The 13,678-nt window shown below is 28.2% G+C and overlaps 4 protein-coding genes across 4 annotated transcripts; 2 read left to right on the top strand and 2 right to left on the bottom strand.

Moving 5' to 3' along the window:
* Positions 1 to 2,166: 2,166 nt before the first annotated feature.
* On the bottom strand, positions 2,167 to 2,790 carry LOC113363520 (ubiquitin-like protein 7). The gene is made up of 2 exons (XM_026606014.1): positions 2,764 to 2,790; positions 2,167 to 2,687 (listed from the first exon to the last, which is right to left on the bottom strand). The coding sequence occupies exon 2, from the start codon at positions 2,671 to 2,673 to the stop codon at positions 2,182 to 2,184; it is 492 nt and encodes a 163-aa protein (XP_026461799.1). The 5' UTR covers positions 2,674 to 2,687; positions 2,764 to 2,790; the 3' UTR covers positions 2,167 to 2,181.
* A 2,215-nt stretch (positions 2,791 to 5,005) lies between these two features.
* On the top strand, positions 5,006 to 6,341 carry LOC113375682 (40S ribosomal protein S15-like). Its single transcript, XM_026615621.1, has 4 exons — positions 5,006 to 5,120; positions 5,265 to 5,350; positions 5,880 to 6,102; positions 6,175 to 6,341. Exons 1-4 carry the CDS (start codon positions 5,112 to 5,114, stop codon positions 6,298 to 6,300), a joined length of 444 nt encoding a protein of 147 aa, XP_026471406.1. The 5' UTR covers positions 5,006 to 5,111; the 3' UTR covers positions 6,301 to 6,341.
* A 53-nt stretch (positions 6,342 to 6,394) lies between these two features.
* LOC113375679 (heme oxygenase-like) lies at positions 6,395 to 7,661 on the bottom strand. The gene is made up of 4 exons (XM_026615615.1): positions 7,341 to 7,661; positions 6,908 to 7,140; positions 6,728 to 6,848; positions 6,395 to 6,666 (listed from the first exon to the last, which is right to left on the bottom strand). The coding sequence occupies exons 1-4, from the start codon at positions 7,441 to 7,443 to the stop codon at positions 6,512 to 6,514; spliced, it is 612 nt and encodes a 203-aa protein (XP_026471400.1). The 5' UTR covers positions 7,444 to 7,661; the 3' UTR covers positions 6,395 to 6,511.
* Positions 7,662 to 8,410: 749 nt separating this feature from the next.
* Positions 8,411 to 12,268, top strand: LOC113374481 (ATP-dependent Clp protease ATP-binding subunit clpX-like, mitochondrial). The gene is made up of 8 exons (XM_026614516.1): positions 8,411 to 8,788; positions 9,255 to 9,631; positions 9,915 to 10,014; positions 10,076 to 10,270; positions 10,363 to 10,507; positions 10,895 to 11,133; positions 11,253 to 11,662; positions 11,799 to 12,268. The coding sequence occupies exons 1-8, from the start codon at positions 8,713 to 8,715 to the stop codon at positions 11,997 to 11,999; spliced, it is 1,743 nt and encodes a 580-aa protein (XP_026470301.1). The 5' UTR covers positions 8,411 to 8,712; the 3' UTR covers positions 12,000 to 12,268.
* The last annotated feature ends 1,410 nt before the right edge of the window (positions 12,269 to 13,678 follow it).

The following is a 13,678-nucleotide window of genomic DNA, read 5'->3' as shown; positions in this document are numbered from 1 at the left end:
TGAAAGATCACTCGTACGTGCATCTCACTGTGAAAAGCCATGTGAGCAAAAAGTCACCCCTTTTAACTTGCTCCCTTCGCAAATAAAAGTTAAGTAATATATTACAAACGCAAGTAAATTAAAACATTTTGATACTATATACAAATTGATGAAAGTACAAATAAATTTAGAATTTATAAGTTAGAAAATTAAAAGAAAATACATTATTTAATATTTTATTAGATAGTTCATTCTATTAAAAATGTTATACTATAGTATGCTATACTATACTTATAGTATAGTAAGATTTGATAATTTTTATATAATTTGTAATGAATTAGGTAAAATTAAAAATATGCTAAGGCTAAAAATCTGAAAAAAATATAAAATAAGGTTCAATTTATAAAATAATTGAATGTTTCCAAGAATGTATTTTTTAAAGGTACAAACTAAAATAAGTACTTATATATTGTTATAGAAAAAGGATTTTGAATGTGCAGTCCAAATTACAATTCAACCGTTTTACAGAAATTTACTTGATGATTTAATTACGTTTGCAGTAAGTATAAAAAATATTTTATTCCCAACAAAAAATCACAATAATAATATCTGAGATATTTTTGAATTGATAAACGGACCAGAAATTATTTATGATGTGAAAAGACAATAATAAACGAGCTCATAATTTAAAAATAAATTTAGATGTTTCTATACATTTTTTCTTTAATGCATCAATTATTAGCATTAAAAAAGGAAATAAAACAGTGCTAGAATTTCTCAAAACAGTTTACAAAAGTCTATTCTATGAAAAACGACATAATTAAATACATTAATTTGATGATCAACTACAACTTTGATATATAATCAGCTTCAAATGCGTCAGCATAAGCATAATTGTTAATATCAATCATTTTCTATTTTTTATATGATTATATAACTATCATATAATTAATTTCCGATTTGAATTTAATTTTTATGATTTACTTTAATCTTTTTTTCATGAATTACTCAACTACTTATTGCAAATTATGTTTAATGTTAGTTAAATTTATTTTACTACTAATCCTTTAATATATATAATTTTTTTGACAAAACTCTCATAAAATAATCATATCCAAGACATCATTGCTAATATGATAAACATTTTTTGTATTCAATTTTCTGAATATTTTTTTTGATAAAATGCCTTTGGACGCTGAAGTGAGTACACGCTTGTAAGTAGTATTTTAGTTTAATTCTTTAATATACTATTTAATAATTTTCATAAATAACTAATTTAGTGATCGAGAAATAGGACCTTTATATGAGTAAAAAAAAAAACTTGATTCCGGCGTTCGACCCATGCAATGGATGTTGAAACAAGAATTGAATTGCCGAAATTGAAAGAAACCGAAATTTTTAGATTAATACGTTAATCGTGTTTAGTTTACTATTTTTAATTGAGTTTGTAACTTAATATTTTCAGATGCGCCGACTAAAACAAATGTTAATAAAAGAATTTCACGAAGAAAATCATGCCCTCCAGTTCTTAGGATTGACCTACGCTCGTACATTTCAATAAATCAAAATTTATTTTATAAAATATTTATTCAAAAACTAAACTTAACTGCTGTATGTTTATACTAAAAGCTATGTTACCAGTCTATATAAATATAAGTTCTACGCTCTATGTTTAATTTCGATTGTAAATATTTTTAAAATAAGCCAACAGTCTGTGTTGTCTGAGTCCTGGTTGAACAAGTTTCTTGTATAATTGTAATAATAATTATTCATATCATAAATTTACATTTAAATAGATTTAAATTAAAAAGTTTTTTGTGATTTAGGAAAGTACTAAATAATACTGAGTGTAATTAATACTTCTAAATTACAAAAATTTAACATCATATAGTTACAATTGTGTTACAAATGTATTCTCATATTATATTAAGATTAAAAAATATCTTGTTACTCTAAAAAGCACTATGAAATTCAGACAGGTCTGCAAACTATTATTAATCAGTTGACTTATAGAAACTAATCTGTTTCCTAGCTATGATTAGATAAACAATAATCAATGATTTTCATATTTTTATTAAATGACAGATTCACAGAATCATATATAATTTTTTTTACATGTATAAAAATACAAAACTAGGCTAAGTAATTAAAATAACAATTGATGTATAACTAAGCTATAAAATTCAGAAGCGGTAAAGTAAGCTAATCAGTATTTCCAATTGCCCCACTCAGAACTAAATTAATTGCAGCTTGCACATCATTATTACAAATCACAAGTGCTTGCAAATTAATAGCATCATCTGTAAGCCCCAATTCTCTCATTCTATTCAACTGGATTGCAAGATTGCTATTTTCATTTCTATTTTCAGTTTGACTAGATGGTGTCACTCTATTAGTGTCTCTAACCTGTCGCATAGCATTTCTCAATGCATTACTAAACATAGAAGAAGTTATAATCGAGCTAGGTGAACGAATTAAACTAGAACTACTCGAAGATGTTGTTGGGACAGAATTTGTTGGGGTATTAGAATTGGATGTATTACTTGCAAAAGCAAGGGCAGCAGATAACTGATTAGAAGTAATCCTACTATTACTTTCAGAATTTGTTCTATGTGCTGGAAAACCAACACTGAAATTCTCAGATCCTGACGAGTCTGAATCACTTTCAGCCATTAGACTACTCATTGATGGCATACTAGCACTGGTGCCTGAAAGTTTAAATTTAAATAAATTAGCTATGAATGTAGAATAATGAATCTTCAAAAAGATTTAGATCATTTTTACCAGGTTTTTGTGTTTTTGCGGTCTTTTCATTCCTTTAATCATCTCCATTACAAACACTAGCGCTTTGATAAGTGATGGGTGGTTTTGTGCCATTCTTCTGAAAGTACTCTCTACTTTTATTTGTGTTAACAAATATGGATCTTCTAAGAAGGCTATTGCTCTTAGATCATTGTTCAGCTCAGGCACTTCTTGTAATATCTTATTTAAATTTTCAGGACGGTTTATCTTCTGCAATATGTTAGAAATTGTCGAAAATTCTATATTCAATAGTGTTATTTATTATATCAAGTTCTAATCACTTAAATTAGTTTACGATTTAAATTAGTAAAAATACTTGATTATATGTCAGAACTTATGTTAATAATACAAAACATATTTTACCAACAATGCTGCCATTTTATTGTGTGGATAATTTCGAATGGATGCAAGAAATTGGTAAACTTTCAAAATTTCTTCATCTGAAATAGTAGGAGTTGGAATTTCCTTTGGTTTATGCCGAGTAAAAGTGTAAAGTACAACGTTTGGCTCAATACCACATTCAGACAATGTTTGACAATCATTCAATATTTGACAATTAAAAACAAGTTCTGTAAAAAAAGTATATATTTAGATAATGACTGATTTTAAATAAAATTACTTATAATAATACCTATAGGATTCTTTGGAGTCTCAAACCACTGCAGAAAGCGTTCTTTTAAAGATTTCACACTTTCTTCTGCATCACAAAAAGGAATTTTGTATTTCATACAATCGGTTTTTGATATTCGATGCATTATAGTAATAGACATTTTTATTAATACAAATAACTAAAAAAAAGTTTATTTGTTTGTGATGTTAAAGAATTTCGTAAATAAATATATAAATGCAAGTTTGGCCGTTTTGCTTGTAATGCTGAATTACATTTAATATTGACAGCTGTCATCTGCAATTCTTTTCCCTCTTTTCCATTCACGCGCCTATCTGACACAGAACTTCATACTGTAGCCCGCGAATTTTAAAAAGTAATTTAAAACAGAAATTTATTATTATTTTTATTAGATATTTTTGTAATATTTGTGTAAGTTCAAGAACTGATGCAGATGTAATACAATAATTGCATTTACCATAAAAATTGAAAATGTAAAAAATATCCAAATAAGTTTTTTTTACTTATATAGAAATAATACAGTTATCATATTAAATAATCTTATAACATTTTTCACATGCCCAAAACCAAAGGTTTTCACATTGCCTAGAATTCTTCTAAGTTGTGTGTGTATATATATTAAAAATTGAAATTTTTTCATGCTATTTCTATACAAAACTTTTTATTGAATTGCGCTCTATCTAAAATACAATATTACGAGCAAAAACTTTCAGAGAATTGTATTTTATCAATTTGGTACCATTTGAGCTTTTGGGAGCAAGGAAATTCAAAAATTAAGTTCATATTAAGAACCACCCTAAGTTCAAGTTCTTTAAGAAACCGTTCTCATACATTTTTATAAAAAAATAATGAAATTTTTTTAAATATAAATTTAATTATGTCAAAAGTTTATTACTCAAGGATTTTGAGGATTTGGAAATATTATTAGATCAATAAATATTACATAATATAAGTTTTGATTTATTTAAACGTACGAGCGTAGGTCAATCCCAAAAACTGGAGGGCATGATTTTCTTCATGAAATTCTTTTATTAACATTTGTTTTAGTGCTGTGCGGCGCATCTGCAAAAATAAGTCGCAAACTCAATAAAAAAATAGTAAAATAAACTCTATTATCGTATTAATCTAAAATTTTCATTTAGTTTTATGCACCATATTTTAATGTACTTACTACATTTATCGGTTTCTTAGCGCAATCCAATTCTTGTTTCAACATCCATTGCACCGGTCGAACGCCAAAATGAAGTTTTGGATCAAAAATATCTTTTCTATACTCATATAAAGGTCCTATTTCTCGATCGCTAAATTAGTTATTTTTGAAAATTAGTAAATAGTCTTATTAAAGAATTTATCTAAAATATTACTTACAAGCGTGTACCCACTTCAGCGTCTAAAGGCATTTTGTCAAAAAAATTATTCAGAAAATGTAATACAAAAAATGCCTATTGTTTTGTTTATCAATGATGTCTTGGATATGATTATTTTATTTAAACAAGAGTAGAAGAGCAATGTTTCAAACCAACGCAGAATTATATTTATGAAGTCGCTAATATTTCACAATCGAGTCGTCGCTTAAATTTTTTCTATGTTGGTAGCTCTGTCGTCACAACTTGACGTTCTACGAAAATCATATCCGGGATCTCTCTTTTCCATTTGATGGAACTTGTAGAAGTTTATTTCTAAATCTGTTAAAGAAATAATCATGGGCGAGGTACGTGTAAAATTTTTAATATTATTACAATATGTAGTAGATGATTTATAAAACGTTAACAATATTTTCTCAGAGCTATTACAGTGTATATTGATTTTTGTTGATTTATTATCATGTTAAAATGTATTCATTTCAATGTTATAGGCCGAAGAAACTCAAAAGAAGAAGCGTACCTTTAGAAAGTTTACTTTCAGAGGGGTCGACTTGGATCAATTACTGGATATGCCCAAGTAAGTGATTTTTAATATGATTGTGAATTTTGTAGGTTATGTGTATGTGGTTTACATGTTCAAAAATTGAATTATATCACTTGCTATTAGCTACTATTATCATTTGAATTGGTGATTATCATCCTAAATATCAAATACTAAATTTCTCAACATAATGTTATCCGCGAGTTAAATTCAATGTTTATAGAAATGGATCATATTTAGGGTTAAACCTGACAGCCGGTGAGTTGAATGTATCTTTTCGGTTTGCATTTGCATATTATTTAATATTGCCATTAAAAAAGGATACGTTAAGATTACATGCAGTTAATTGCTATCCCAACTTTACTAGAAATTCATATGTCTGGAAGTAGTACATGTTACCCACACATAAATTGTTGATTTCTCTATTTTATGAATTACATTTGGAAATGTTTGTGTAAAAATGCTGTTTTAACAGATGTTAATGAAATTCTGCACTAGTAGTGCTCATACTTTGAAGAATTTGTTATATATGAACAGCTTTTCCTAATAGATTTTTTTATTTTAGTGAGCAATTGATGGAATTAATGCATGCAAGAGCTCGCAGGCGTTTTGCTCGTGGTTTGAAGCGCAAACCAATGGCACTTGTTAAAAAATTACGTAAAGCCAAAAAAGATGCTCCTCCAAATGAGAAACCTGAAATTGTAAAGACTCACCTTCGCAACATGATTATTGTTCCAGAGATGGTTGGTTCCATTGTTGGTGTTTACAATGGAAAAACATTCAATCAAGTTAGTTTATTTACCAATATTAATTTCAATATAAATATTGTGATCAATTACTAATTTATTTATATTTGTTAGGTTGAAATCAAACCTGAAATGATTGGACACTACTTGGGAGAATTTTCTGTGACATATAAGCCTGTTAAACACGGTAGACCAGGTATTGGTGCTACACACAGTTCCAGATTTATTCCACTTAAATAAAAATGTATGCTTTCCATTAATATATTTATTTGGAAAAGTAATATTGTCTTTCAGTTTACAATGAATATTTATTTGTCAACAGAATTGATGTCAAATTCTTACAATATGAGTTTGTATAACATATATGCTATTAACCCAGTTACAATTAAAATAAGTAGCCACTTCAAAAATTTTCTCATAACAACTTTACCGGCTCCTTCAATTGACTGAATTATTTATTATTCATCAAAAATAATTTTTTACTCTCTGTGATAAACAATTGCTTGGTTGACTCACTAAATTTGCGTGCTTCGTTGTCCATATCATCCCGAAGCTTCTTTTTTAAATTGTATAAATTAGCACCTTCAAAATCAGTGACTGCTTCTCCTGAGATAATAATAATTATTAAAATTATAGTAAATACAATACAAAATTGAAATTAAATTACCTGGTATATTTTTTGTTTTTGTTCGCTTTGGTAGTATAGAATATGCTCTTTTTTTTCTGAGAATCTGGCCACCAGACAGTAAACCCATGTATAAATGATAAACGTATACCAGCAATAAAATCTGTGATAAAACAAATAATCATTATGTTTTACAAAGTTTTTTTATGACAAAAGCAGTACCTTATTGTTATCAGCCAAATAATGCAGATGATTCAAATAGTTTGCTACACTTTCTCGTATAACATATGTCTTTTTCCAATCTTTTCCTAAGTAGAATTCTAAGTCTTTTTCAAATGCGTCTATTCTTCTCAATGATGTGCATAGCATTGGATGATCAACATTTCTTTCCAAATATTTAAAAATTTCATAAAACACCAATAATCCTTCAGCCCATACTGATTGGTCAGAGAGTGCTTAAAAATATGCATTTATGAATATATACAATTTATAATAACTAGAATACATATGAGAAACTGCAAATGCTTCTTATGCATAAAAAACTACTTCAAGTTGTTTCTGCAATACAATACATAAAACAATTTGACAATTGCAATATAATTTATCTATCATCTTTTTAGCATCTAATATTAATAACTAATTAAATATTAATTACCAAAAGCAAGTTTCGCATTTACTAAAGCATCACTAATTGCATGTACATCCCTAGTTTCTTTTTTCATACGCCTGGTAAAAAGCTCTCTTGTCGTCGAAGTCATTATAATTAAAAATGCAACAGGTCTTAAATATACACGACTTCGTTTATCAAAGTTTGTTTTTAACAGTGCATTTTTTAATTAATATACAGAGGATATGGATAATAAAACTATAATAAAATAGTTAGAAATGTATACCCTAATTTATTGACTATAATATATAAACTTAGTTAAAAAAACAAACTTTAAAACGCGGTAAAATTTGTTATCATTAATGACTTGCAAACTCCTATAAATTTAAAATACATTGACATAAATACATCAGTATCATGTGGTCTTATGATGCCAATTATTGTTCAAATTGTCGTTCACGTAGGTTTAACTACACTATCGACTTCTGACGCAGTGCAAGGATAATATATTTAATTTAATCATTTATTTAGAATAAACATTTAATATTGTTTTTAATATTTATTTATGAAACACATATGAATAGGTAGTTTCTGTTTAGAGATGTTAGATTTACAGTTGTTTATTATGCACTTAGAATCGACACTAGGTGCAGGTGTACATGTATACTTCTCTCAATAACATTTTCTTATTTAGATATTATTTAATAACATTGACAATGACGCAAAAAATTATTTTACTTTTGATTTTACATCTAAGTGATAAAACAACATTATACTATTAATATATCAATACGTTTGTTAAATTATTTTTGTTTCTTAATTCATTTAATACATAAATAATGTAATGCTAGAACGCTAGAACAGATTTTTTACATCGAACTTATATGTTCTGGTATAAAGTTATTATCAAAATTTAAAAAAAAATGTTTTATCAAAATTATTGTAAGAATTCATTAAATTTTGTAATATTTAGGCAAAAACAATCGTTTTTGGCACTGTCATAGTGACAAATGTCATTAGTGTAGTAAGTCTTTGCAGTAATGTCAAACGACGGTCAAATTATTTTAGATCAACAGATGGCACCCACATCGTAAATGATTCTATTATCAAATATGGCCGTTTGTGATTAATTTGGTATGCAACTAAAAATCAAAATTTGTGGTGCTTGTTTGTTAAATTAATTATTTTTAAATAAATTTTGTGTTTTTATATTCTTACTCCTATTTAAAAAAATATAATTAAAATTCTAAATCCATTGCGTCATGGAAGGTTAAGTTAAAATAAATGTTATCCTTATGTGGGTTGTGTGATATCTCTATCAGCAATTATATTTTGCAATTTGGCATTCTCATGCATCAATAACTAGTATAAATGTTTTGATAATTATTGTGTGTTATTAAAAAATTTAAAAAAAAATACAATGAGGAGCATTCAAGGCAGTTTTACATCAATTGGAAGAATTGCTCTAATAGCAAGAGGTGCCAGGATACATAATGGTAAGTAATAACAAATAATAATAATATATATAATTTTTAATATGAGATTTTGACTTGATTTTGAATTTAATAATGAATATGCTAACATTCAAATAACATTTGTCATTGAAATTTGAAAGTTAAACCTTTGTTGAAAACATACTTCTTCAATTTTGATTCCAGTTATCCTTGAAATATCATCTATTTAAATGCCGGAGGCACATTAAGTAAATTTAACGAATAAGTAATATTTTTTTGGAATTTACATTTATCTTAAAATAAAATTTCATAGTCAAGGTCATTGATCATTTATCTTAAAAAAAGCAATATTATTGAATAAGATTAATAAGTGTAACAGTCTCTTTGAAATTGCACATTACATTGCTACTATGTTCTCAGTTTTTCTTATATACCATGAATTTTGTTTATATATTACCATAATTTATGAAAAATTACCAGAATTTGTAATGATAAAATTTATATTTAGGGATATATTGCATCATTGCTCATGCATCCCAAATACAGAAACGCAAAGTGCACACAACATCTGTTAATTGCAAATTTGCTGGTACAAAGGATACCACAACGACCACCAATCAATCTGGGGGAACCGGGGGTAAAAAGGGAAATACATTATCTTGTCCAAAATGTGGAGATCCATGCACACATGTAGAAACTTTTGTGTCATCAACTCGGTTCGTAAAGTGTGAGAAATGTCATCATTTTTTTGTTGTTCTGAGTGAGGTTGATAGTAAGAAAACGATAAAGGATGAAGGCCCGAATCACAGAAAACCACCTCCACCACCTAAAAAGATTATGGAATATTTAAATAGACATGTTGTAGGTCAGGAGCTTGCTAAAAAGGTATGCAAAAAGCTATTTTTGAGTTATATGTAACTTAACTAGTATTTCATTTAAAGCTTTGTAAGCAAGCATCTTTTAGAGAGTATTCTATTCTTTGTTCTTAAATGAAATCTTGGAGTGAGACTTTAAATCTATAAATTTTAATATTAAAATTTGTTTTTCAAATTTTACATTTATATGAATTTAGAATAAACTAATATGTTTATAATATCATTGGCTTTTATTCATTATTTGTTGGTTTTAAATTCATGTTTTCGATTTCATTCCATTCCATTTATTATAGGTTTTATCAGTAGCAGTTTATAATCATTACAAGAGGATATACCATAATCTGCCTAATGCAACAGGTGCACCAAAAGAACAGGAAACCATTTCTCAAAGAGGTATCATCATAATAAAAGTTACTTTAAAATTTCATTATGTACATAATTTTCTTCATTATAGATCTTTTGCATATATCGGGTATAACACAATCAACTGTTCAATCATCTGTGTTTTCAAGTGCTGGGGACACTAATAGGGGCATGGGAAATTTAAATCGTAATAAAGCAGCTAGTGGATCTGAAATTTTAGAGAAAAATGCACATGATTTACGTCTTGAAAAAAGTAACATCATGATGTTGGGCCCTACAGGTTCAGGTAAACAAATAAAAATTTTATGTATAATTTATTCAAGAAGATATTGAATGTTAGAAAATTGTGGTATTTGAGATTTAAATCTTATTTATTAGGAAAGACTTTGCTTGCCCAGACAATAGCTCGATGTTTGGATGTTCCTTTTGCTATTTGCGATTGTACTACTCTTACACAAGCAGGCTATGTTGGAGAAGATATAGAGAGTGTGATAGCAAAATTGCTTCAAGATGCTAATTTCAGGTTATTTTTATATTCTGCTTTGTTTTTGTTATGACTGCCATTTGACATTTTTAACCTTGAGTATGCTGAAGATGATTAGGCATACATTTTTATTTATTTTTCAAATACTAAACTCAAATGTGGGAATTATATGTGTACATATCATCCATGACTGTTATTGCAGTGCTTGCCAACTTTTATTTTAGATTTTATTTATTTTTTATATTTATAGACAAAAAATTAAAATTTCACTATAGTTATGTAAATATATGAAGAATATTTGATTAAGAATATTTGCACCTAATATAATGCAGCTGATATTATGTACTCTGTATCCTTCTATATATTTATGCTGATTATTCAATTATCATGTCAATCTTTATTTATTATATAATTTTTGTCAAAAAGCGTTGAACGTGCTCAGACAGGAATAGTGTTTTTGGATGAAGTTGATAAGATTGGGGCAGTGCCCGGAATTCATCAGCTAAGAGATGTTGGAGGGGAAGGTGTTCAGCAAGGGATGTTGAAAATGTTAGAAGGAACTGTTGTGAATGTTCCGGAAAGAAACTCACCGAGAAAGTTGCGTGGTGAAACTGTTCAAGTTGATACGACTAATATTTTATTCGTAGCATCTGGTGCATTTACAGGTAAATATTTTAAAATGAGTACTTTTTATATTTATTGTTAAGTTAGCATTTAATTAACTATCTCTTACATTCTATAAATAATAATAATTCAATTTATAAAATATTACTTCTTATTCCAGGTCTTGATAAACTAATTGCCCGAAGGCACAATGAAAAATATCTTGGGTTTGGGTGCCCACCTGCTACATCACAGGGACGTAGAGCTGCACAAAAAGTTGGGGAAGGCATCGATGAAGATATGGCTGAGAGAGATGCTAGTTTGAAACGTGTTCAAGCTAGAGATTTGGTGGAGTTTGGTATGATACCGGAGTTTGTGGGAAGATTTCCTGTTCTTGTTCCATTCCATAGTCTAGATACAAGTATGTTAGTGAGAATTCTAACAGAACCAAAAAATGCATTGGTTCCTCAATACAGAGCTCTACTGGCTATGGATAGGTGTGAGTTGAGCTTCAGCAACTCTGCTCTGCAAGCAATTGCAAGTCAAGCGATGGAGAGACAAACTGGTGCAAGAGGATTACGAGCAATAATGGTATTGTATCTAAATTAATAAGTTTAATCTCATCTAAATTACATTAAAATTACCTTACAAGAAGTAGTTATGAATGTTGTTTTGTTGAAATATTTAAAGTGTTTGAATATATAATAGCATCAAATTTTTTTAATAGGAGTCATTATTGCTTGAACCGATGTTTGAAATTCCTGGCAGTGATGTAAATAGTGTTCATATAACAGAGCAATGTGTCCAAGGATCTGAAAAACCCAAATACGAGCGCAAACCAGCTCAAACTAATCAAAATCAAAAAACGACACCACCACATCGTGAGGCAGAGGATACAAGACCTACATCAGTAAGAGTGCAACAGTGACCGCTGCACATATTTTAAAATTTGAACGACTTAATAATTACTGCCTTCGGTGGTTAGATGCAAATATATTTTGACATATTTACAGACTTGTAAATAAAATAGAATTTATTTTTTATTATTTTACAAATATGGCAATATCTAAATAAGTTTTCATGTTATAATTTTGTAAATAATATTTAGAATGATTTAGGTATAAATAATTTATGAAAAATATTCATAATTTAGAATAACAACTGTATGTAACTATAAAGAATGGGATAAACAACATTTAAAAAAAGATTATTATATTGATGTTATATCAATACAGTGATAAAAAACAGTGATTTATTTCACATTATTTATGATTGTGTGAAAAATTTATATGAATAAAGGAAATATTGATATAAATTTTCTTCTCTTTACCACTTTTGTAAGCTATGATTTTTGCAAATATTGGGCAGTACGGTTTACTCTCAAATTATACAATGCAAGTGGAACTTATGCATTCTATATTTTTATTTGTGGTGTTTTGTAAATACCCGAATTAAACATGCTGAATTTGTATTATATATTGAGAAAATTGATTATTGAAGGATAAATTTTCAAATTTGCAACTTTTCGTAACTCAATTGACGATCTAGGAGAACAACTTCTAACTTACTATCGGTACTATCAGACGATACAAACTTGGTAACATAAGGTAGTGATTAATAAAATGTTATAAATATTGTTTAATAGTTGTGAGAACTATTGAGAGACCGGTGAGAACACATAAGGGGGCGTCCATTAATCACGTGAGCGAGTTTTTAAGGATTTTTTAACCCCCGTTCCCCCTTGGTGATACGTGGTGATATTCAAAATTATCTCCCCTCCCCCACCGAACATTACGTGTATTTTTAGTTACGTGAAAAAACAAAAATTTTTGATTCTTTTTTTGAAAATGTTTGAATTTTTTTAAAAAAATCAGTAAAAAAATTAATACACGTGATATCTTACCATACCCCCCCTTCCTCACGTGATAGTTCGTGATATTTTGTCAAACCCCCCTCCCCCTAAAAACCTCACGCGATTAATGGACGCCCCCTAATGATGGTCTTCAGTAACTTTACATTAATTCCAAGTTGATACAATTTTTTTAATAAATTTATTTGACATATTTATAATAACAAATAATCATAGAATTAAATATTCCATTATCATAAAACACGAAATCCAAAACTGCCACCAGACAAGTGGCGCCAGAGGGTTGCGTAGTAGATTTGGAAGTTTTATGCCTCAGTTTCCCTTAGGCTTTCGAGGTGCACGTGTCGTATCGTGTTCTGCAAATATTCAGTCGAATATTAGTTACGCGCGTTATGAAAATCAAGATATCATCGAACATGAAATCCTAATAAATAGAATGATAATCTAAAATTAATAGTGAGTAAAACTGATAATGTAAATTAAACAATCGTGATAAAGGTAACTCAAATTGTGAACCACGTGTTAAAACTAATTGATATTATTAAAAAGTGTGCTTTCTGGAAGTAGATCGAAATTTAGAATTATACGTTTCAGAATATCTTAATAATGAAATAATTTTAATGAAAATTATTTTTTTATTTTTTTTGTTTCATAAAATACTGCATTGCAATTGCGCAACGATAATATCAGAAGACGGGCACTTGTTATATAAAATTTATTAACATAAAAATTCATAC

Source organism: Ctenocephalides felis, unplaced genomic scaffold, assembly GCF_003426905.1.
Source record: "Ctenocephalides felis isolate EL2017-DRISC unplaced genomic scaffold, ASM342690v1 CF-g0.4_SCAFFOLD_00845, whole genome shotgun sequence".
Taxonomy (NCBI): Eukaryota; Metazoa; Arthropoda; class Insecta; order Siphonaptera; family Pulicidae; genus Ctenocephalides; species Ctenocephalides felis.
The sequence above is the reverse complement of the archived record's forward strand: the minus strand, read 5'-3'. Positions and strand labels throughout refer to the sequence as shown.